The sequence below is a fragment of the Lucilia sericata genome, unplaced genomic scaffold, assembly GCF_015586225.1.
Source record: "Lucilia sericata isolate MDLA Ls3-8-SP2 unplaced genomic scaffold, ASM1558622v1 Contig001016F_arrow, whole genome shotgun sequence".
Lineage (NCBI taxonomy): Eukaryota > Metazoa > Arthropoda > Insecta > Diptera > Calliphoridae > Lucilia > Lucilia sericata.
Window position 1 is genome coordinate 83,496 of NW_023994998.1, and position 22,851 is coordinate 106,346.

Sequence of the window (22,851 nt, forward strand, 5' to 3'; positions counted from 1 at the left end):
AATTAACGTGGGCCTATCGTCCTAAACTTTTCCGGAATTTACTTTTATAACTAGAGGCAGAAACAGTCAATAGTTGCAACTCCGGTAAATTTACAGAATTGAATATTTGAAACACAATTATACAGTCGCGTGGACTAGAAAATCAATATACGAAAAATTGGTGGGTGTAACGACTTTCTTATTGTCATATTTTGGAATCAGCACACCAAAAAAGCTATTTTATCGTTGGCAATGAGCAATAACAATGAAAATCAATGTTGCAAAATGTTACAAAACCATTTTTTTGTGATGGCTTAAAATAATCTTGTAAAAAGTGGTAGAAATCGCCTTGGGATAATTTTCATAAAAATTTTAATTTTTTATAGCACCATTTTAGGTAAACTTTGTCTTATATTTCATGCACTCTTTTTCGGCTGTACAATAATATTCTTAAGAAAACTAATTTTCGAAGGAATTTCCTAGAATGTGGCTTTATATTTTCTATTTTCGAGAAGCTGAAATTTCCAGGAAATTCCCGACTGTAATCGTGAGATCAAAATAATTTTTTTTGTATATGTTACAGGTGAGGATAGCTTCCGTCCGATGTCTTCACTCATTGTCAAGGTCTGTTCAACAACTAAGAACAACATTTCAGGTATGATTTACTTTGTCTTCACTGAATAGAAATTTCAAACATAATTAACACTGCTTTAAAAACTTGTTATGCTTCGTACACTGCATACTTCGTGAGAAAAGGAGGAGAAAAAGCTTAACCCCTTCAAACCACGAGCTTTGTTGTACTGAATACGGGAATATTCAAAACTTTTTTTTCGGAATAATATTTAGTTCGTTAAAATTTTAATACCAGTACAAATTGTCAAAACTTCATAACTTTAAGTGATTGCAAGAAATATTTCAAATATTCAGTCGTTTCAAAAATAAATTTAGTATACCGATATCCTTTATTCAAAAATTGCAAAAAAAATTAATTCTTGAAATATTGCACAAAAAGACAATGAGGAATTCCATTTTAAAATATGTTTACCATAGTCACCGATTTGGATAAAATATAATAAAATATAGGAAGGTCCACAAGAGTGAGACAACGTAACAATGTGCTTATTCCAATTTCATTCTACTTTATTGAGTTAGATCGAAGTTTACGAGCTTTTTCAGTGTTGTATTCTTATCTATCATTAATCTTTGTCGCAACACTTTTTGTTTTTGTAAGCTCTGTTTATTTCTGTTGATTATATTCAGTCGTGAATCAACAGCAGTTCATTAAACATGTACATATGTATATCCACTGTTTCCAGTGTGTTTATATATTAAGTTTATTGATTTCTTCGAACTGTGATATTAATATTAATTGAATATTCTTCATGTTCGAGTTTGGATCCCACTTGGGGATAAGTTATTTTCCAAATTGTAATGATATTTTTAATTATAAGAATACAGAAAATTTAATTTTTCGGACACAGTTGTAGCGTTCTAGCTCCAATGGTTTCTCCGATATACCAATTTTTGCATTTAATTCATATGTCCGCCCATATTGATATCAATGTGGTTTGGACGAAAATTTTTCTTCGAATCTTTATTTTTAAAAATTTATTTTAATTTTAATGCCTGTTTTACAATTTCGACGAAATCTTGTTTTTATACCCACCATCAAAAATGGTGAATATTGATTTTGTCATTCCGTTTGTAATACATCGAAATATTAGTTGTATACCCACAAAAATATATATATTCTGGGTCCTTATTAAATTCTAATACGATCTAGCCATGTCTGTCCGTCCGTCCAAAATCTCCCTACCATATTTTATGAGGATCGGTCCATAATTGACCCTACCCCTTCAGAAAATGACTCCTTCAAAATGACTTTAACGCTTAAAAATACAAGTATAGTGATGAAATTCGACACACAAAATTCAAAGCCAAAATCTCTCTATCAATTTTTATGTGGATCGGTCCATAGTTGACCTTACCCCCCCTTTCAAAAAATGACTTTAACGCTTATTACTGGCTTAAAAATACTAGCATAGCAATGAAATTTAACATAAATAATCTTATCTTATCTTATTATCTAAAACCTTTTGAAAATACCCAAGTATTGTTTTATACTCAATAAACTCTATTGAGTTGGTGATGAGAAGGGGGTTATTTGTTAACTGGCACAAATCTACTACACAGGTTTTAATTATAATTACTTATGGAGAAGTAATGTATAATTATTGATGAGAGGAAGAAAAGAAAGGAATTTAAATGTTCTTTTCAATGTTTATTGTTTGGTGTAGCTCACCGTTTATATTATATTATTGTATGACAATTTTAAAATTCAAAGTAAGTATTCTTTTGTTAGATAGTATAAGAAACCTTAATGTTTCACGTTGTGCGACCAAATTTCAAGAGGCCCATTTTAAGCCAATTTAAACAAAATTAAAGTATAAATTGCAGTTATGCAACCTGAGATTTGTTGTCGGCAGCACCAAGTACCCGTGCTAATGAAATAATGGCATCAACAATAAGCTTGTTGTCAGCGTTGGCTAACGATGGTTTTCGCTGAAGTCGTGGCGGCTGTTGGTCTCCTTGACTCTGCGTTTAAGATGACGGGTGCAACAACGTATGATGGAGGTGGTCGCGCTTTTTGCAAGTCTCCATCGACGAACACGATCTTAAGCTGTGACTACGTGCTAAACAATTAAGGCAATAGCGGTTCCTTTTAACAATTTCCAATAGATTCTAATTGTCATGTTGAGAAACCTTTTGCAGACTCTTAACGGGTGATGTTTCTGGCACAGTGCGGATATTTTTGGATCTCTGATCCTACGCTGACCACTGTTTCTGTTGCGACCTTGCTGTGGGCGAGTGGCGCAGTGCGGATATTTTTGGATCTCTGATCCTACGCTGACCACTGTTTCTGTTGCGACGAGTTACGGTCGCAACAGAAACTGTGGGCGAGTTACGGTCAATCATCTATTAGGCCTGGTGGAGAAAAGGAGAATAAATGTTGGATAGTTATTATGAAGAGAATGAGAATGAATGATGAGTGTGAATATTAGAGCTAGATTTAGTTAGTAGAGTATTTGATAGTAACTAAATGGCAGAATATTCGAATCATTATTTTCATTGTTTAAGAATGGGTGAATCTAAGTGAATCGCTATCGTACAAACAAAAACACTAACGTATCCTTTGATAGAGACAGATTTTCGTAGGGAAGATATTTTGAGATCAAAGGGACCTGCAAAGTCAATGCCTGTTATTTGAAAGGGTACCGACAGAGTACATCTTTCAGGTGGTAAGGGAGCCATTATTTGGGTACAAGGCTGTTGCCTGTAGATTATACATGTCTTGCAATTTCGTATAATGGTTTTTATTCTAGGTTTGAGTCTCAAGATATGAAATTCCGTTTGTACCATTCGGCGCATTTGGCTACATTCCGCATGAGAAAGAAATTCGTGTAAATGTTTTAAGTAAAGTTTGCAAAATTTGGAGTTACCAGGAAGAATTATTGGATAACGCTCATTATAAGGGAGATGAGACTGAGTTAATCGGCCATTTACACGCAGAACTGAGTTCGAGTCGATTAGCGGATTTAGTGATTTGAGAGCACTTTTATTTTATATATTTTGGGATTTTGCACAGCATTCATATTCTTCTAAATAATAGTTTTTTTTTGAGCAATGATTATGAGTCTGATCTTGTCAAATTTCATTTCCTTTTGGGTTGAATATTCATGAGTGGAAGCCTGAACATCTTGCCTTATATTCTTAACACATTTTTTAAAGAATCTGAAAACGTAACATATGACACGAAGAGCTTTTGTATAAGAAGAAAATCTGTCCAAAATATCACATTGTTGGACTTCTGTGTGTAATGCAAGAGTTATTTTTTGGTTTTTTAAGGGTTTTAGAGGATTTTTATTTGGCCATTCTGATGGCATGATGGTCCATGCCACCATGCCAACAGTTGCACAAAAGGCAGTCTTAGAAGCGTCTGAGAAATCATGGATTTGGATAATATCTGAACGAGGAGGAATTGAGATTTTACCTAATTGTGAGAGATGATTAATGGGTGTAAAAGTATACGTAAATGCATCCGTAAGTGCATTCCAACTGATCATTGGGACTCTATCGTGCTTTCAACAGACAGACGGACAGACACGGCTAGATAGTCTTAGAATTTAATGAGAACCCAGAATATGTATACATTTGTGGGTCTATGACCAATATTTCGATGTGTTATAAATGGAATGACAAAATCAATATACCCCCATCTTTTTTGATGGTGGGTATAAAACAGACGTCGGCGCTAGTATTGTTCTGACAACGAAGATTTTCGGCAAATTACATGTACACAACACGATCGCAGACGAACTTCTAAACAAGAGCATAAAAAATACAAATATTTTATTTAGTTGCTTGACAGCATTCAACAAAGCAGGTTGATGTCGCTTTGTTAAAGAAATTGCAAACACAACTTGAAAAAACAAAAACAACTTGCAAAAACAAGAGCATATTTTACAAAAACAACGTACACCCTAAATAATTTTCTAGAATGCATAACAATGAAAGTAAATAAGTTCATCTTGTTTCATATATTTTTTTTTTGTACATTTTAATTTGAAATGTTGTTTCTATGTGAAGAAATTATCATTCTTATATACATTGATTACATTTTGTTTGTAAATAAATATTCGCATTTTACAGTAATGCAATTTAATCTTCAAAATTAAAAATAACCAAATATTTTTTTCGGTGCAATTTCATTGAAAAAATGCCAATAGTGTGTGTGTAGTGGTGATTTTTTTATCTGCCTCTCTATACGCCGGTATATGGCATAAAAAGATGAAAGTTACGGTGCAGGGCCTAAATAACCCAGTACCGGCGGCAAGTGTTGATCCACTCGCGAGTCACGTGTCGTCGTCATCCTGCAATCGTGAGCAAAATACTACTACGGAGGTGTGTACCTTGGCCTCAGTGGCGGACAATGCGTCAAGTGTACAGCATGCCATTGGCAAAAACATAGGGGTGAAAGAGAAGGATGTACTCGGAGAGAGCTCTAAGCTACTATCTGGAGCACAGAGAAGGATTAGGCAGTAAACTGGCTAATGAACGTATACTGGAAATTCTTGTTGGTCAAAATGCTGAGTTGGCCGTGGAAAATGGGATGTCTTTTACATAAAAGAAGAACCTGAGGGAACTTTATTAGTAATAGGTATCGACCAGAAATCTATGGCTAGTCTTGCCAAGAATAAAAGTAGGGCTTACTTCGCCTCTAAAGCTGTCATATTCAAAATTGGGAAGGTGCCGATTGGAAGGGCTGTTACAACAAGCCTCGAAAAGGACACTATAATACCTAAGACCACAGCATCAGTAGCAACTACTGATAACGTTAAGGAATCTAATCCTAAAAGCGAGGAAGCTACCACTGACTCGCCAAAAGAAGGTGCAGCTGCCCTTTCCAAAATTGTGGTGGTGCCGATTGAAAGGGATGTCAAAACCGGCCCCGATAAGGACACTACAACACCTAAGACGGTACCCAAAGCATCGTTAGCAAGTACTGGTAATTTTGAGGAGTCAAATCCTAAAAGCGAGGAGGAAATCACTCACTCGCCAGAAGACAGAACAGCAGTGCTGTCCAAAATTGGGAAAGTGTCGATTAAAAAGACTGCTCTTGCTATGCCTGATAAGGACACCGCAGTGCCATCAATGGTACCCACTGCATCAATAGCCACTTCAGGTTACCTGGAGGAGTCAAATCCAACGAGCTGGGATGTGATCACTAACTCGCTGGAAGACAGTTTAAATGGATGACAATGATTGAGGTTATCCAAATAAACGTCCATCGGAGCGAGACGGCTACCAACGCCCTGATGGCTAAAATTAACGCAGGTAAGATACATATAGCTTTAATCCAGGAACTTTGGACGATTCGCAACAAGGTTTCTGGATTAAATCACGTAAATTTCCAACTTTTCTACACTGATACATGTAACATGTATCTTATGTCACAAGAACTTATGTTTTCTCCTCTCAACCAGCGTTGCCACTTTGGTCCAATTGGACCAAAATTGGTAGTTTCAAATCTCTGAAATGACTTTTGGTAGTTTGGTTGGTAGGTTTAAATTTTGGTCTAAATTTAGTAGGATGAGATAATTTTGATCTCATGCATATGAATTTATAAACATTTCTGATCTTGTTATGGCAAAGTTTATATTGTTTGTTCTAAGAAAATATTAAGTTAAGTATTTCAACATTTTTGATTCATGAATGTTAGTAAGTTATTTAGTTTGAAATGAGGATGTTACATAAAATCCGAAGGAATACTTCTAGGCCTGCATCGGTCCCGTTGAGAACTTCCTAACCAATGACTCAGGTGGGAATCGGACGCACGGCGTCAGGTCTCACTATAAAGGTAGGATCACACGATTGAATAGGGGCCCAATAAAGAAAGTCCCAATCAAATTCTCTGCAGTCAGATGATTGCCTTATCGTTCATAAAGTTGGTTGTCGTAAATTGACGCAAAACGGCTTAGTGGCAATAATTGCCACATTCCAGTCACACGATTGTTCTAGTATATGGCAACTCTGAGAAACAGCTGTTGTACTAGATTTGTTTTGTTTACAAAAATATAGAAAATTTTAATATATTCGTGAAAAAATGAGTTGTTCATTGAAAAAAAAAAAAAGAAAATTGCGTCGGCTTTAATTATCATGTGTGCACTTGAAGATGAAAAAAACGAAAAAAAGAAAGCTTAAAAGAAGTATATGGGAGAGTGGCTCACAAAAAGAAATACTGATGGCGCATATAAAAAAACACTGATGGAGTTTCGAGAAATAGAAAACCAAAACTTTTTGTTCAACAATTTTTTAAGGATGAATGATGAAACATTTAAGGAATTATTGCATCTAGTGTCACCATATATCGCAAAACAGGACACAAATATGCGTAAGGCAATTCCAGCACAAGAATGCTTAGCTGTAACTCTCCGATTTCTGGCTTCTGGAGATAGCTACAAAAGTCTTTCGGTCTTATTTCGTATAGCCCCTAACACCATATCACTTTTTGTACCAAGTGTTTGTGATGCAATTTATAAAGCATTGAAAGGTTCATACTTAAAGGTATGACATTTCTAAATATGTATTTTTTTATTTGCACTAGTTGTTTTCTTTTATATGTACATATCATATGTAGGTACCATCAACACAAGAAGAATGGAATGAAGTAGCATTTAAATTTAACAATCTGTGGAATTTTCCGAATTGCATCGGGGCGGTTGACGGCAAACATGTTCAAATGGTCGCACCACCGAATTCAGGAAGCACATTTTATAATTATAAAGGCACGCATAGTATAGTGCTAATGGCTGTTGTTGATGCCGAATATAACTTTTTGTATGTTAATTGCAACGGCCGTGTATCGGATGATGGAGTATTCGGAAACTGTTCCTTTCAATGTGCTCTAGATAACAACGATCTTAATTTGCCACCACCGAAACCACTACCAGGTCGTCAAGCATCCGTACCATTTGTTCTAGTTGCAGATGATGCTTTTCGCATGCAGAAGCATTTGCTGAAACCATATCCCGGTAAAAGTTTATCTGCCGGACAGAGAATATTTAACTACAGGTTATCTAGAGCTCGACGTATCGTAGAAAATGCATTTGGTATTATGGCAAAGCGCCTTCAAGTAATTGCATGTCCTTCTAAACTAAATGCGGAGAAAACTACTTCTATAACTTTAGCCTGCTGTGCCCTGCACAATTTTTTGTTAAAAAAAAGGTAAATTACACAACACCGCTGCTTACAGATCGTTATGATGATAACGGTTCTTTTATTCCGGGGACATGGAGAAATTATTTTCCACTGGAACAGAAAATACTCCAAGCTCTTACATAAGTAATGAAGCAAAGGCTATTTGTGAAGAACTAGAAGAATATTTTATGTCAGCAACTGGTGAATTGCCCTGGCAATATAAATATATATAATCACACTGATTGTTGGCTAATTAAAAAAAAAGATGCATTTTACTCATTACAATATCTTATAATATTTTAGAAATGTTTAAATTCGGAGATGAAACTATTTTATAAGAAACCGTACTATCTACTCATGAGTTAAATACATCCCTCCTTTTAAAAATTAGCCAAAAACAAAATTTTTTATTGAAACAAATTTTTTTTTAAAATTGTTGTACTCGACAAAAACCTTCCAGAAATTTAAAACGTTATTTTTTCTATAACTATGTATAAAATAAAAAAAAGTTTATAATTATATACCCAAACATTTAATTTATAAAAATTCATTTTTATTTATATTAAATAAATCTATATTGTACTTCAATCTATCTATCAAAAACAAAAAATAAAAAAAAAAACACTTCAGTCTTAAAAATTAATAAACTAAGCCCAATAAACCAAAGAACGATATGATAGCGAAAACGGTATTGCTTTTAAAGGGCGATTATGATATCATATTTTATTATTTAAAACGATATTATTATAATATCGTTTTATATTTTGTTTCCAATAAAAAAATTAAGAAAATACAAACATTTGAAAAAAACTTCAAATATAAAAATAATTTCAATAAAAATTTTCGAACATAAGAAAACTAAAAAGGATATTAAAATAAAATCAACTAAATTATTGATAAATAATCCAAATAAATACGCGAATTTCGTTCGATACTTCAGTTTTGTGGTAAGTTGACATGTATGCAATTTTGAAAAGTTTCAGGTATTTGCAAGACAATGCATAATGTGATGAAAAATATGATTACTTTAAAATATGTATTAATGTATGTATGTAAATATGTACAAATGAATGCAATCCTTCCCTTTTCAGGCTTTTTTATATGTATAATAGCGAAATATTAAGTTAAATAGCGTTTTAAATGAAATTTTAAGAATAAAAGAGCATACAGAAAAAAAAACTGAAAAAGGCGATTTAACTATCATTATTTTTGGAAATTATGATAGCGAAAACGATATCAAACGATATCATTCTTCAAAATTATTAAACTAACGTATCATACACAAAAAACTATTTTCTAAACAGTTTCAATTCAAATATTTGTCACAATTTGAACATTTTGTTTTCAAAATTAGAAATCAATCTGTTTAGGAAATAGTTTTTTGTGTATTCAGGTTTATATTTCATCTTCTGCTTCCAAAGTTGCTTCCATTACGGTTTTAACAAGTTGCAAGTGCAATTTGTTGGCAGCCTTTTTGTTCTTCTTGGCAATTTCCCGCATTTGTGATGCCAAATACATTCCTATTGTATACCAATTGTCTTCTTCAGCTTCTAAACACTTAATTGCCCGCTGCAACATGTCAGTTAGATGTATGAGTTTCTTCTACATCTAACGTTGACACTGAAGACGAACTATTTGATGTGTAGTGTTGATTATAAAACTGCATTGCAGTCCAATGCGGCCAATGTGGCTGGATGTTTTCAGCACCCTGTCCAGACTTTGCTTTATTTTTCTTTTTGACATTTTGAAATGCCGTTTTCACATTGGCTCATTTGGCCTTACAGTCTTCCACCGTATGCCCAGGACAGTTTTCTTTAATATCGCGCCATGCCTGCACCCGTTTGTTTCGATCTTTATAGTCTGGGATAGAGTATTCCCAAACACAAGGGTGTTCTTCTACAGCTTGTATTAAACCATTAATGCTACTGTAGGTCCAAGATGATGTTACACTTGGTTTTTTCTTTTTTTTTTGGCACAGGAGTTTGTGGTTCCTGAGAGAGGCTGCAGTAAACCAATTCACTGGTAGTGCCATCAAATTCTATGCAGTCATCCAACTCCATAATAAAACTGCAAGTAAATTATAATTGTAATACATATAAAATGTATATTGATTAAAAAATATTATTGGCGCGTATTGTCGTCTTTAATTGCCGCACTAGAACACAATAAATATTGGTGTATTTTTAACGTTTTTATTTGTGCATGGTTGCCTATCAAGCGTTCACATGATTGTCGCACCAGGGTTGCATTTGATTGGCCAAAATAAGAACAATATTGTTGTGGTTTGACATATGAGCCAATAAGTTGTGAAATCACACGATTGGCGTATAAAATATACCAATAATTGGTGTATTGCGGCAATCGTGTGATCCCACCTTAACATAAACCACTAACCTACTGGAGGCCACACTAATTCATTTTTTTCTAAGAAGCCAGATTCATGAATGAATATATAATTTGGTGGGTCTACTACCTTACAAGCGGAATCACAAAATTAATATACCCCAATCTTTTTTGATGGGTATAAAAATATTAGGGGGATATTGATTTTGTGATTCCGTTTGTAAGTATATATTTTTTCTAGATTCTTATTAGATTCTAAGAAGATATAGCCATGTCCGCCCGTCTGTCTGCTGAAACAGTTTTTTAAGAACCGAAATCTATGTCGATTGGTCCACAATTGATCCTATTACATATAGCCCCTTTTACGGAAAATTTATTATCAATAAATAGCATATTAGTTAACCGTAGTATAATAAAAGGATTTATCCATGAAGTCCTCAATTTATTCATTAGATGCTGATGGTGGATATACATATATGATTCGTCATAGCCGAATATAATACTATTACTATTTTCTTGGGAATGATTTTGGTAAAAATTTTGTCGAAAACAGCAATTATTTATTTCATAACTATATAGTACCAAAGTATTTGGAAATTTTGTCTAATCACCTAAAAGTAAACCATTGATTCTTTGGAACAAATCATTGTATGATATTACATATTAGTTTTAAAAATAATGGAACTCTAGACAGAAGCAATTGTCCCTAAGGAAAAATTTGGTAGTTTTTGAAACGTTTTGGTAGTTTTTTGTCGGAACTTTGGTAAGAAAAATCAGTTGTGAGTGGCAACGCTGCTTTCAACAGGATTATCCACATCGGATGCAACGTTTACCTGCCTTTCGGTTCTTCGACACTACCACCAACGTCGGAGCTGATGAAACTGGAAATTGTAATAGGTTGTGATGCCAACTCCCACCATATAGCTTGGGGTAGTACAAACACTAATCGCAGGGGACAAGCCCTTATGGATTTCCTTAATACTAAAGACTTGATCACATCGAACATAGGTAATAAAGCTACCTTCGTCAATAGAATCAGAGAAGAAGTATTAGATATAACTATATGTTCAGAAGAGCTTATATACGAAATTCAGGATTGGAGAGTTTCGGACGAGCACTCTTTTTCTGACCATCGGTACATAAGATTAAAAATACTACGGCCGCCACCAAAGCCGATAAAGTTTCGGAATAAATCTAAAACTAATTGGACAATGTTCGGTTCCTTACTAAAGAACCGTTTATGTCAGGACACTTTTCAATGTCGAAATTAAGAAGATATAGACGCCAAAGTAGAAATGCTCACAAGTGCCTTGGTTGTATCGTTGGAGGACAGCTGCCCTCTGGGAGAGTGGAGATCTGCAAAGGAGAAACCCTGGGTAACCGGGGAGATCCGGAACCTTGGTAAGACTCTTCGCAAACTATTTAACCGGGCACGGCGTAGAAAGACCGCAGTATACTGGGATGAGTATCGTAGTAAACTTGGTGAAGATCTGCCCAGGAGAAACCCTGGGTAACCGGGAGATCCCGAACCTTGGTAAGACTCTTCGCAAACTATTTAACCGGGCACGGCGTAAAAAGACCGCAGTATACTGGAATGAGTATCGTAGTAAACTTGGTGAATATAAGAAAATTGTTCGTAAAGCCAAACGAGACTCCTGGAAACTTTTCTGATATGGTTAAAGGGGCAATCAAGAGATTCGCTCCCTATAAAGCTGCAGGGCCGTATGGGATTTTCCCGGCACTTTTACAGATGGAGGCGGGACTGGTTTCCGTACATCTATCTCAGATATTCACTGCATGCTTGAAATTCACATATACCCCCATTAAATGTCAGGATGCAAGGGTAATATTTATACCAAAACGAGGGAAACCTAGCTATTCGACACCTAAGTCTTATCGACCGATAGGTCTTACGTCCTTCCTACTTAAAACCTTGGAACGGATAGTCGATAGTATGGTTAAATGCAGTATACCCGACAAAGACCTAAAATTTAAGCAGCGTGCTTATGTAAAGGGACGATCGGTGGAAACCGCTTTAAACGAAGTTGTCCACTACATAAGTGCATCCTTTGATAGCAAACTATATACATTGGCGTTATGCATTGACATCGAAGGCGCCTTCAATAACGTGCACACTGATATCCAATCCCTAGACCAGTTTTATGTTTACCGTGTGCTCCGTAACTGGAGCACGTAACCACATGCTAAGGAACAGATGAATAAGCTGCGAGATGTACGATATAACTATCAGGAAAAAGGTATTTCGCGGTATACCACAGGGTGGCATTTTGTCACCTTTACTCTGTTTTACCACGACTGGGTTACCTGACTAAGGAATTACGTTCAGGAAATTGAGTTTATGAACACTGAAAAATAATCCATTCAGTTCCTTTTATTTCATGATAAGGAGCGCACAACAGGTCCGATACATAGTGGCCTAGGTGTATTTCTTCGGATTTGATGTAGTATACCTACCTACTGTTTTCAATTGGTAATCTTTAACGGGACTGTCAACTTGAGTTTGGAATAAAATCCTTTGAAAGGGTCTATCTAAAGGATGTACAAGTATTTGACGATAAATTTTTTGTATATCGCCACTAAATACGTGGCGTATTATGGATCGTTCTGTAGAGTGGGACCTGTGTAAAGGATGTCATTAAGCGAAAATTGCGATTTTGACTTCCTTGAAGCATTGAATAAGACTCTTACTTTTGTCGTTTTGTGTTCCGGGCGAACAACTGCGTGGTGTGGTAAATAAAATGAGCTGTATTTACCTTGGGATACAATTTCATAGGGAGATGTTTCTTCCATGTGATCTAAGGTTATGTGTTCATTAAGAACTGATTTATATTGTGATTGAAGTTCAGAGTCTTTTGATAGAGTTTTCTTCATTCTGGAATACTGAGCTAAGGCGACAAAGCAGGACGAACCTAAGAAGACTTTTTCGGGGAACTCTTTTCTGAAAGGTAATCTTACGATGTATCTACCTTCTTCATTTCGAGTGGTTGTTTGGACATAAAACTTTTCGCAGTCATGTTCTACTGAGACTGGTCGAGTTGTAGGAATTTCTTCCTGCTCCCAAAATTTTTTCAATATTTCATTGAGTTCTGAAGTTTCACGCATGAGAACTGAAGTAGTAAAAGATTGAATAGACTTTGTTTTCATTGGACCACTAAGTACCCATCCAAATATGGTGTTGTATGCGGATGTTTGACCACAAATGTTCTTTTTAATTCCTTCAATGTTAAGAAAATGCTCGTAGTCATTGCCTAGAATAAGATCCACTTGTGATGTTTCATTAAAAGTTGGATCTGCGAGATCTAATTCTGTTAAATCTTTTCAGTTAAAAATGTTCGTTGTGGATCAATTAACCCTCTTACAGTATACAATTGGCCTTGATATTCTATTTGTACTAAAGCAGTGCGTAAGAGAATATTCTCATTGCTAGTGGAAAAATTAGCTTGAACCTGAGTCGAGACTGTTGCATGTTCATTTTGAGCTTTATTCTGTTCCGAGTTGATTTTATTTGAGGCAGATTGACGTGAGAAACTAACGTTTTCGATTGACGCTTCGTGAGGTTGGGAATTTTAATTCTTTGAGAGACATTTTGGAATTTCTGTTTCATGTGCAGCAAAGTGTTGTGGGATTTTTTGCACATTAAGCAAGTGTTCTTACTTTTGCACTTTGCCTTGAGATGAGTTTGAGATAAACAGTTATTGCAAAATTTATTTTTGAATACATAATCTACACTTTGTTGTACCGCCAAAGTTCGAAATTTGGGAAATATTCTCAAAGAGTGATTTTCACTGCAGAGTTTGCAGAAGGGTATGTTGAGATTTTCTTGCGATTTATATGTTTGTATATTTTGTTGGGGATTTTCTGTAATATTAAGGTTCTTATACTTGTTAAGCGTTCTACAGCCTCATATCTATCGACGAGAAATTGGGACAATTGCGACATTTGCGGAAGTTCTCGAGGAGAGGATAAAGATTGTTCCCAAAGGGAAAGAGTGAAATCTGGAAGCTTTGTAGAAATTAATCGAATTAGGATAGGGTCCCAACTATCTACTTCTACACCAAGAGTCCTGAGAGTTGCTAAAGAATCATTAACTGACGACTGAATCCTTCTTACTATCTTCCATGGTTGCGGGTGGAATATTAAATCGAGAGTTTATAGTGCATTTCACGCAAGTTCAAAGTTTTCATGTGATAGGGGATAGCGTTTTACAATATCTCCTGCTTCACCTTTAGTTTTATTTCGCAAGTGATATAGTTTTGTGACAGGAGAGAGCTTAGCGTGATTAATGTTTATTTTTCGAATAATTATACTTTTCTTCACGAACAATAATTTCAATTATTGGGAATTCTGTTAATAAGCTTGATGGTAACCCTAACACGCGTAAATAATATTATAGCAAGGTATTGTTCAGAGAAACTAAATTTTTGTTTTTTTTTAATATTGATTAAAGTTGAGTAATTGTAAAAATTGTTACTAAAATGTGTAAATTATTCTGATTTGTTATCAATTGTGTGTAGCTTTAAGAAATTTTTCGTAAAATATTCTGTGTTCAATCTATATCATAATTATGCACTTCGGTAACCCTTATGTCATAGTAAGAAAATAGTATGAGAGTAACTCAAAATACTCAACGTTTACGAGAGGTTTCGTATGCAAAATTTTATGTTATTAGTCAAGTTAAAATAAATCTAAATGCCAGATATATACAAATTATGCAAATTAAACCCAAGATTAAAATTTGATTGAAAAAGAATTAAATTTTTTTTGTTATGGAAAATTACTCTACTTTAATTATTTGTGCGATTATTTGCAAACAAAATTTAAAATAACTTTCAAAATAAACTTGTTTGGAGAAATAAGCAACCTTTCTTTAAACTATGTGTAACACTGAAATTTTAAAATTTTCTCTCACTGTGTTATCAAAACAAATCTTGTAGATTAATATTGATTATTAAAATTTTCAGTATTTTTGAGCTTTTTAATGTTAATTTTTTAATCATTAAACTTTTATTTTTAGAGCATATGCTTTAAAAATTTTGTGAGCATATTTTCAGTTTTTTACGGCATATTTAATGCGCTTAAAAAATATTTGTTAGATCATATTTTTTGTTTTCCTTTTTATAACTATTGATAATGCCACTATGTATACATAAATATATCCTACACTCTAAAAAATGAATGTAAATTTACTATTATAAAGTAAGTAAGTTTTTATTTAAAATTATGTAAATTTAGACGAAAAATGTTTATCGAAACTTTTTACTTATTTTCTAGTTAAATATACATACAAAATTTAGTAATTTAGATTCCGTGAAACATGTTTATAATTAGATAAACATATAAAATTTTAAATTTACATTCATTATGCGTAAAATTAATTTTTAAACACAATATGTGTAATCCTATCTTCAATATCAATAAATGGTTGTCAAAATAATCATATTTTTTCCAAAACAATTATTTTAAAATTAATCAAAACTATTTATTATCAATCTGAAAACGTTTAGAAATTTAAATTAAAATAAATATATATTTTTTTTAATTATTTATACCATAAACGAATAAGTGCAGATATGAAATATTAACGATGCAATAAAATTTACGGCCAAACTACATGAATATGAAACGTTTCCTTCTTCTCTTCAAAATGTGAGATCGCAGAATTCACTGCATACGTACATTTAAGGATTTTGGCGGGTAAATTGTGAGCATTATTATGGTCAAAATTGAAGTTAATGAATAAATATAATCTACAGAAATGAATGACTGAATTGCAAGGATTACGGATCAAATAATTCAAGACAACACACATTGGGGTAAAAGCGTCGAAAATGGCTCTTAATTCAGGGGAGGGTAAAATTAATTTTTTATTGTTATTGTCGTATTTGTTTATTTATTTATTTTCATGTAAAAAAATAAAGTTTGGAATTAAAAAAATTTAGGGCTATTCTAGAGTCTGTCCGTCTTCCCGCGACTTAATTTAAAATATGTTTGTATGAGTGCAAGTCACAATTTTGAAGATATCATAATAAACTTTGGCACATAGGTTTATATTGGTCAAAAAAAGGCGAAACTTCAATTTGGTGAGAACCTCTCCGTTATTTCGTATAGCTCCCATACAAATGGACCTTCCGGATATGGTTTTAGAGCTTATACTAAATATGTTTTTTATACCCTTCACCTTCGTGAGAAGGGTATATATAAGTTTGTCATTCCGTTTGTAATTTCCAAGATATAATTTTCCGACCCCATAAAGTATATATATTCTGAATCCTTATAGACATGCTTTCGAGAAGTTTCCTATTTAAAATCAGCAAAATCCGTTCATAAACAACGGAGATATAAGCAAAAATCCGAGACAACCTCTGAAAATTTCATAAAAAATAAACAACAACAACACTGCTTATTCATTGCCTTGTATTTTGTTTTTTTTTTTTTTGAGTATTTCGTTTCGTATGTTTGGATGGCTGTGTGTTTCATTGCCTTGTGTATATTGTTTTCTTGGTGTATTGAATTTCGTATGTTTGGATGTCTGTTGGTTTCATTGCGTTGTGTATTTTGTTTTTGTTTTTTTTTTTTTTGTATTTTGTTTCGTATGTTTGGATGTCTGTTGGTTTTACTGCCTTGTGTATTTTGTTTTTTGTGTGTTTATATCGTTTAGCGTTGTTGTTGTTCATTATGTTTTGCTATTGCTATAATAATGATATAGTCGGGAGAATGAATTTTTAAATACACTATGGTGAAGGGTATATAAGATTCGGCACAGCCGAATATAGCACTCTTACTTGTTTATATTCAAAATGGTATGTCCATATTTAATCATAGTTCCCATATAAAGTATCTGTCGCGCATTGTTTAGTTTGAATTAGTCCATTATTTCTCCTAGTTCACATAGAAATTGCAACCGAAATAGACCCACAACATTATACCAATATTTAACCAAAGAAATAAAATATAATATAACTAAAATTTATTTTTTATTAATTGAAAATGGATAGTAAATTATTTCGGTTATTTTCTTATTATTTGTAATTTTTATTCTCACTATCATCATATTCTTATTATTCGAGTCATTTGAAAGAATAAGGAGATATATATATATATATATATAAGTCTGAAAAAACTATAGGCTATATATAAGATAGTGATCCGATGCCGCGCCCCTTTCTACGCCCACTTTTTATAGAATTATCCTTACCTATATATTATCCTATAATTATATGAAAGAGAATGTCTGTTTTTACGCTTTCACGGACAAACTACTGAACCGATTTACATGAAATTTAAAACACTAATAGTTCTATTCTAAAGTGATGATTTGACATCACGATTCTTCTTATTCTCACTTTTTTTCTATATAATTGTCATACAAAATTTCCATTCGAGACTTACAGAAAACTACTGAACCGATTTACATGAAATTTGGTATACCAATAGGTCTGACCTCAGGATCTGGATTGGACGCCATGCCCCTTTTTACACCAACTTTTTGTAAAACAATTATTAAACCAAATTTACGTTCAGGCATACAAAAAACTTCTGATCCGATTTTCATAAAAACTATTATAATGAATGTTGTGGAATGAACATTACGAAACATTACATCTTCAAAACGTATAATATGTATTTAATAATAAATATATATGACACTCTTTTTACTCTTTCACTACATAACTACTAAACCGGTTTACATAAAATTCGGCATATTAATAGGTATAACCTCAGAAGTTAAAAAAGACTCTATATTATATTGATTGGATGCTACGCATATTTTTATGTTCACTTTTATAATACCACCTATAACACCAAATTTCTAGGTTAAATATAAAAAATATGAACCGATTTTCAAGAAATTTGGCAACATACAGTGTATTTTTGGAATCAACTTTTTGATCTGGATTTTATGCTTCATGAAATTCAGCATGATAATAGTTCGTGGAAGGTTAGGTTAGTTTGAGGAAGAGAATATTTAATACATAAAATCCAAAAAAATACACCTATACCACTAATTTCAGGAATGTTGTGATCTTAATGAAATGCAATGACTTTTTTCCGTCTACTTTTTGTTACATTTATAATGCTAAAGATCATGATACTTCTTATATTATATAAGAATTATTATTTAGTTAAATTTTTAATCAAAAATTTATTTTTATTTGAAAACTCTATAATGTTTAACTAACTTTACGATTACGTAAAATAAAAATCTGTAATCAATTTAATTTATTATCAAAAATCGATTTTCATCTAAAGCGTAAAATCGGTTGTAGATCCGTATATAATACTCCCATCACTTATATTTTCCACCGGAAAACTATTCTTATTTCAAAACCTGTAATCGGCTGTATATCCTCAAAAAATAACTATTTGAAAACAGAATCGGATGTAGTTTACTACGTTCGAGAAAATAGCATATGAACATTTTTTATCAAAATTATATTGTTCTAGATCCATATATAAGACTCCCATCACTTATATTTTCCACCGGAAAACTATTTTTATTTCAAAACCTGTAATCTGCTGTGTATCAGAAAATAACAATTTTAAATCAGAATCGGATGTAGTTTCCTACGATCGTAAAATAGGGTAAATGATATATTCATATTACATTTTCACAAAAATTCGAATTTAAATCGGCTGTGGTTCTTTATATAACACTTAAATCTATCTAGAAAATCATTCTTATCTCCCCTTAAAATTTATATTTATATAACTATTTAAAAATTTACTTTAAATAACTCCCAATTCGAGAAAACAATAAAGATGCGTAATCACTAATATTTAAATCGAGATAACAATAAAAATCTGTGATCAGTTAAACATACCATGAAAAAATTATCTTGATATAAATTCGGTTGCCATTTTTTTAAATGCAGCTCAAATCTAAAAAACCATGAAGATATGTATTTGACTACTCATTAGAGTGTCCCGAAAGACAGCACTTTTGCAAATCTTATATAAATAGGTAGACCTCTCAAATGAGGCATATAAAGCATTGTTCATATAAAATTTGGATGAATTCATCATTCGATATCTTTTTATACTTTTAGAAAATTACCCACCAAAAATTCTGCACAACTTTTTCTGTATGTAGCGCCGTATTTATTGCAAGCTTTTCAAATTAAATAATGATTTTGAATAACTCCAGCACACATTTTCCATTTACCATTAACAAATTCCGAAATTTTTTTAATTGGAGGAAGATTTGGATATTTTAATAAGTAAAATTATTTGGGTATGTTTTTTGTATATCTAACGATATTTGACCTTTAAACCTTTATTTCATCGGATTTAATAAGTGGTGTCTAAATCCAGCCAAAACTTAAGTGTGGATGCATAAAAGCTAATGAATAACAATAATATTTTTAAACATACTTTTGTATAAATGGATGTATTTGAGAAACAATGATGAGACAAAAACGGTGGTTTTACTCTTTAATGAACAACTCAAAATTGTTTGTCAAATTAAAAGTTGTTTTGTTTTCTCTGTCGAAATTCAAGGACTCTTCATATTTTCCTAGGACAGTAATTTTGTTCTTTTTTAAGAATTTTGAAATCTTGCAATGAGCCCAAATTTTTAATGATTTTGTCCAGAATTTTGCATAATCGTTTCAGAGTTTCATCAATTGCATGTAATTTTTCAAATAGCAAGAAAATCGCTTGAAATTTTGTATGGTTAATGGTACGTATTTTTGTAGTTAATAAAATGCCCCGAAGCCTTTTGCCACTTTACACCAGGGGCACTACAATTCAAAGTAAAGTGTGACCAAATTTAAACTGAACATTTCTTAAAATCTACTGCACGTGGAAAAATTAAAACAACTATTTTGAAAGTGTCCTTAGTTCCCTACCAGTGATTGAAAATGCTGATTTCAGTATAATTTCTCGAAAAAAGTTTCTTAGATTTGTCTACAAATTAGTAAAAATTTCCTAATTTAAGCTCATTATCAATTTGTAAATTTTTAAAGAACTTTTTGGTCCAGAAACTGACTTTAAGTATTAAACAAAATACGAAAAAATATAATAACTATTTTATCGTTATAAGCTAAATTTTGACTCCTAATTTTTTTCTGGGTGGGCCCATAATTTCTCTGGTCTCCGATAAACGGTCATATTTCATTGACAAAAAGAGATATCGCTATACAAATTGACATGAGTATTTTTTTGTATGTATAAATCATTCTGAAAAATGTTTGGATCAGCCCATATGTGGTCAAAGCTCTTATATGTATAAGATCCATTTCCTTGAGTCACTTTACCCATATATTTCATTAACATACAAGTATATATGGACAAAATCTATTATAGTACATTTTGTGTATCGATAAACCATTCTGTGAAATTGGTCATATTTTCCATAACAGGTCCATAAACTAGTTATAGACTTGATCAAAGTTAGCTCCATAGGTGTATAAAGCAACTACTAAATATTTTCGAAATGATAGCACCCTCATCAGGGAAGCAAACTTTAAATTTTCACAATTTATTAAAACTCTAATACCCCGTTCACACGGTGCAATTATTCGTAATTCACGCTCTAATTCATCATTCAGCCCCCAATTACTTACTAATGACATGATTCGCCATACAAAATTTTAGCTGCGAATTACACAAGCTGTACGTAAACGGCTCCAAATTTTTTAATTTTTTTTCCATTGATAGTACTTTTAATACGGAATCTAACGATACTATTTTTGGTTTGCTCTATTATAGTTATGGAGTTATAGACGTTCAAAAACTGTATATATAAAGTTAACAAGTAAGAGTGCTATATTCGGCTGTGCCGAATCTTATATACCCTTCACCATAGTGTATTTAAAAATTCATTTTCCCGACTATATCTTTATTATAGCAATAGCAAAACATAATGAACAACAACAACGCTAAACGAAGTAAATACACAAAAAAACAAGTAAGAAAGTATAGTCGGGCGTGGCCGACCATATGATACCCTACACCAGTTATGAATATTAAATGTGATTTATTTTTCATAATAAAGCATTTATCTTCAATATTCCCTTGTTCCGATACATTTAAGCAATTTATGGATGAAAAACTAATTTTCTGAAAGAGGCTTTATATGAGGGCTAGGGGCAAATATGGACCAAGCCCGATACAATTTTGTGAATATATTTATATTTACATAATATTTTATTGTACTGAATTTCATCGCGATATTTGTGTTCATAAGTTAATTTGGGACATTCAAGTAATTTTCTGAAGGGGACTTTGTATGGGAGCTAGGTTCAGATGGGGCCCGATCTTTATGAAATTTGGCAGGGTCATCAAGACTTCTATAAAACTTAGTTGTGCCGTATTTTATCGATATATCTGTATATTTAACATAATTATGAGCTCAGAAGCCCTTTTCGGTGGGACCTGTTCTATGGGACCGATTTTAACCATTTTCAATACGCTTCGTCCTTGGGTCAAATAAAACGTGCGTGCCAAATTTCATCAAATTATCTTGAAAATTGCGACCTGTACCTTGCGCACAAGGTTTACATGGACAGCCAGCCAGACGGACGGACGGACGGACATAGCTTAATCGACTCAGAAAACGATTCTAAGCCAATTGGTATACTTTAAGGTGGGTCTAGGAACAATATTTTTGTATGTTACAAACATCAGCACAAATCCAATATACCCTCCCCACTAAAGTGGTGTAGGGTATAAAAATACTCAAGGAAGTAAAACCAACAGACATCCAAACATACGAAACGAAATACAGAAAAAAACAAAAACAAAATACACAAGGCAATGAAACCAACAGATATCCAAACATACGAAATTCAATACACCAAGAAAACAAAAACAATATACACAAGGCAATTAAACACACAGCCATCCAAACATACGAAATTGAATGTACCAAGAAACGAAAACAATATACACAAGGCAATGAAACACACAGCCATCCAAACATACGAAACGAAATACTCAAAAAAACAAAATACAAAGGCAATGAATAAGCAGTGTTGTTGTTGTTTATTTTTTATGAAATTTTCAGAGGTTGTCTCGGATTTTTGCTCCGTTGTTTATGAACGGATTTTGCTGATTTTAAATAAGAAACTTCTCGAAAGCATGTCTGATAGAATTATTGAAGATTTGGATCCCGAAGATATCTGGGGTCTTCAGAAAACTAATTTCATGGCTTAATCGACTGCGCTATCTATAAGGATTCAGAATATATATACTTTATGGGGTCGGAAAATTATATTTTGGAAATTACAAACGGAATAACAAACTTATATATACCCTTCTCACGAAGGTGAAGGGTATAAAAATGTAATGGTTTGCTTGATTGTAAAAAAATAACATGATATGAAAGGTCATGGGAAGGCCTTTCAGATGATGTGTCATATTATATGAATTATTAATCCATTGAGTGAAAGTGCCCATAATTCGAAAAGTGGCCGATATAAGCACATATACATCCGAAGTATTATATAGTGTTAACCCTTTAAATGCAGAAAATATATGTAGTTTAATATAATTATATATAAAAAAAGTAAATTTTTAATGTTAGTATTTATTAAATGATAATAACTTTTAAGTGATTTTTCAAAAAAATCGCGCGATTTTTTCAAATAATTTTTCACTTTTTTTAATGTTTTCTTTTATTTTATCCCACATAGAAAAATTCCTAGCAAAAATACAATTATGTATTTAAAAATTATATTTTAATAATAAATATTTTAATTGTTTGTGGTCTTATAATATAAATATTAGGCTTCACGCAATACTTTTGAA

The 22,851-nt window shown here is 32.7% G+C and overlaps 2 protein-coding genes across 2 annotated transcripts in view; both read left to right on the plus strand.

Moving 5' to 3' along the window:
* Window positions 1–537: 537 nt before the first annotated feature.
* The window catches only part of LOC119609610 (armadillo repeat-containing protein 8-like), a 63,788-nt gene continuing 41,474 nt past the window's right edge, over window positions 538–22,851 (plus strand). Inside the window, exon 1 of the mRNA XM_037964454.1 lies at window positions 538–634. Within this exon, the coding sequence (XP_037820382.1) occupies window positions 554–634 (81 nt within the window). The 5' untranslated portion in view covers window positions 538–553. The remainder of the gene's footprint in view (window positions 635–22,851) is intronic.
* Window positions 6,027–7,966, plus strand: LOC119609609 (protein ANTAGONIST OF LIKE HETEROCHROMATIN PROTEIN 1-like). The gene is made up of 2 exons (XM_037964452.1): window positions 6,027–7,104; window positions 7,178–7,966. The coding sequence occupies exons 1-2, from the start codon at window positions 6,751–6,753 to the stop codon at window positions 7,766–7,768; spliced, it is 945 nt and encodes a 314-aa protein (XP_037820380.1). The 5' UTR covers window positions 6,027–6,750; the 3' UTR covers window positions 7,769–7,966.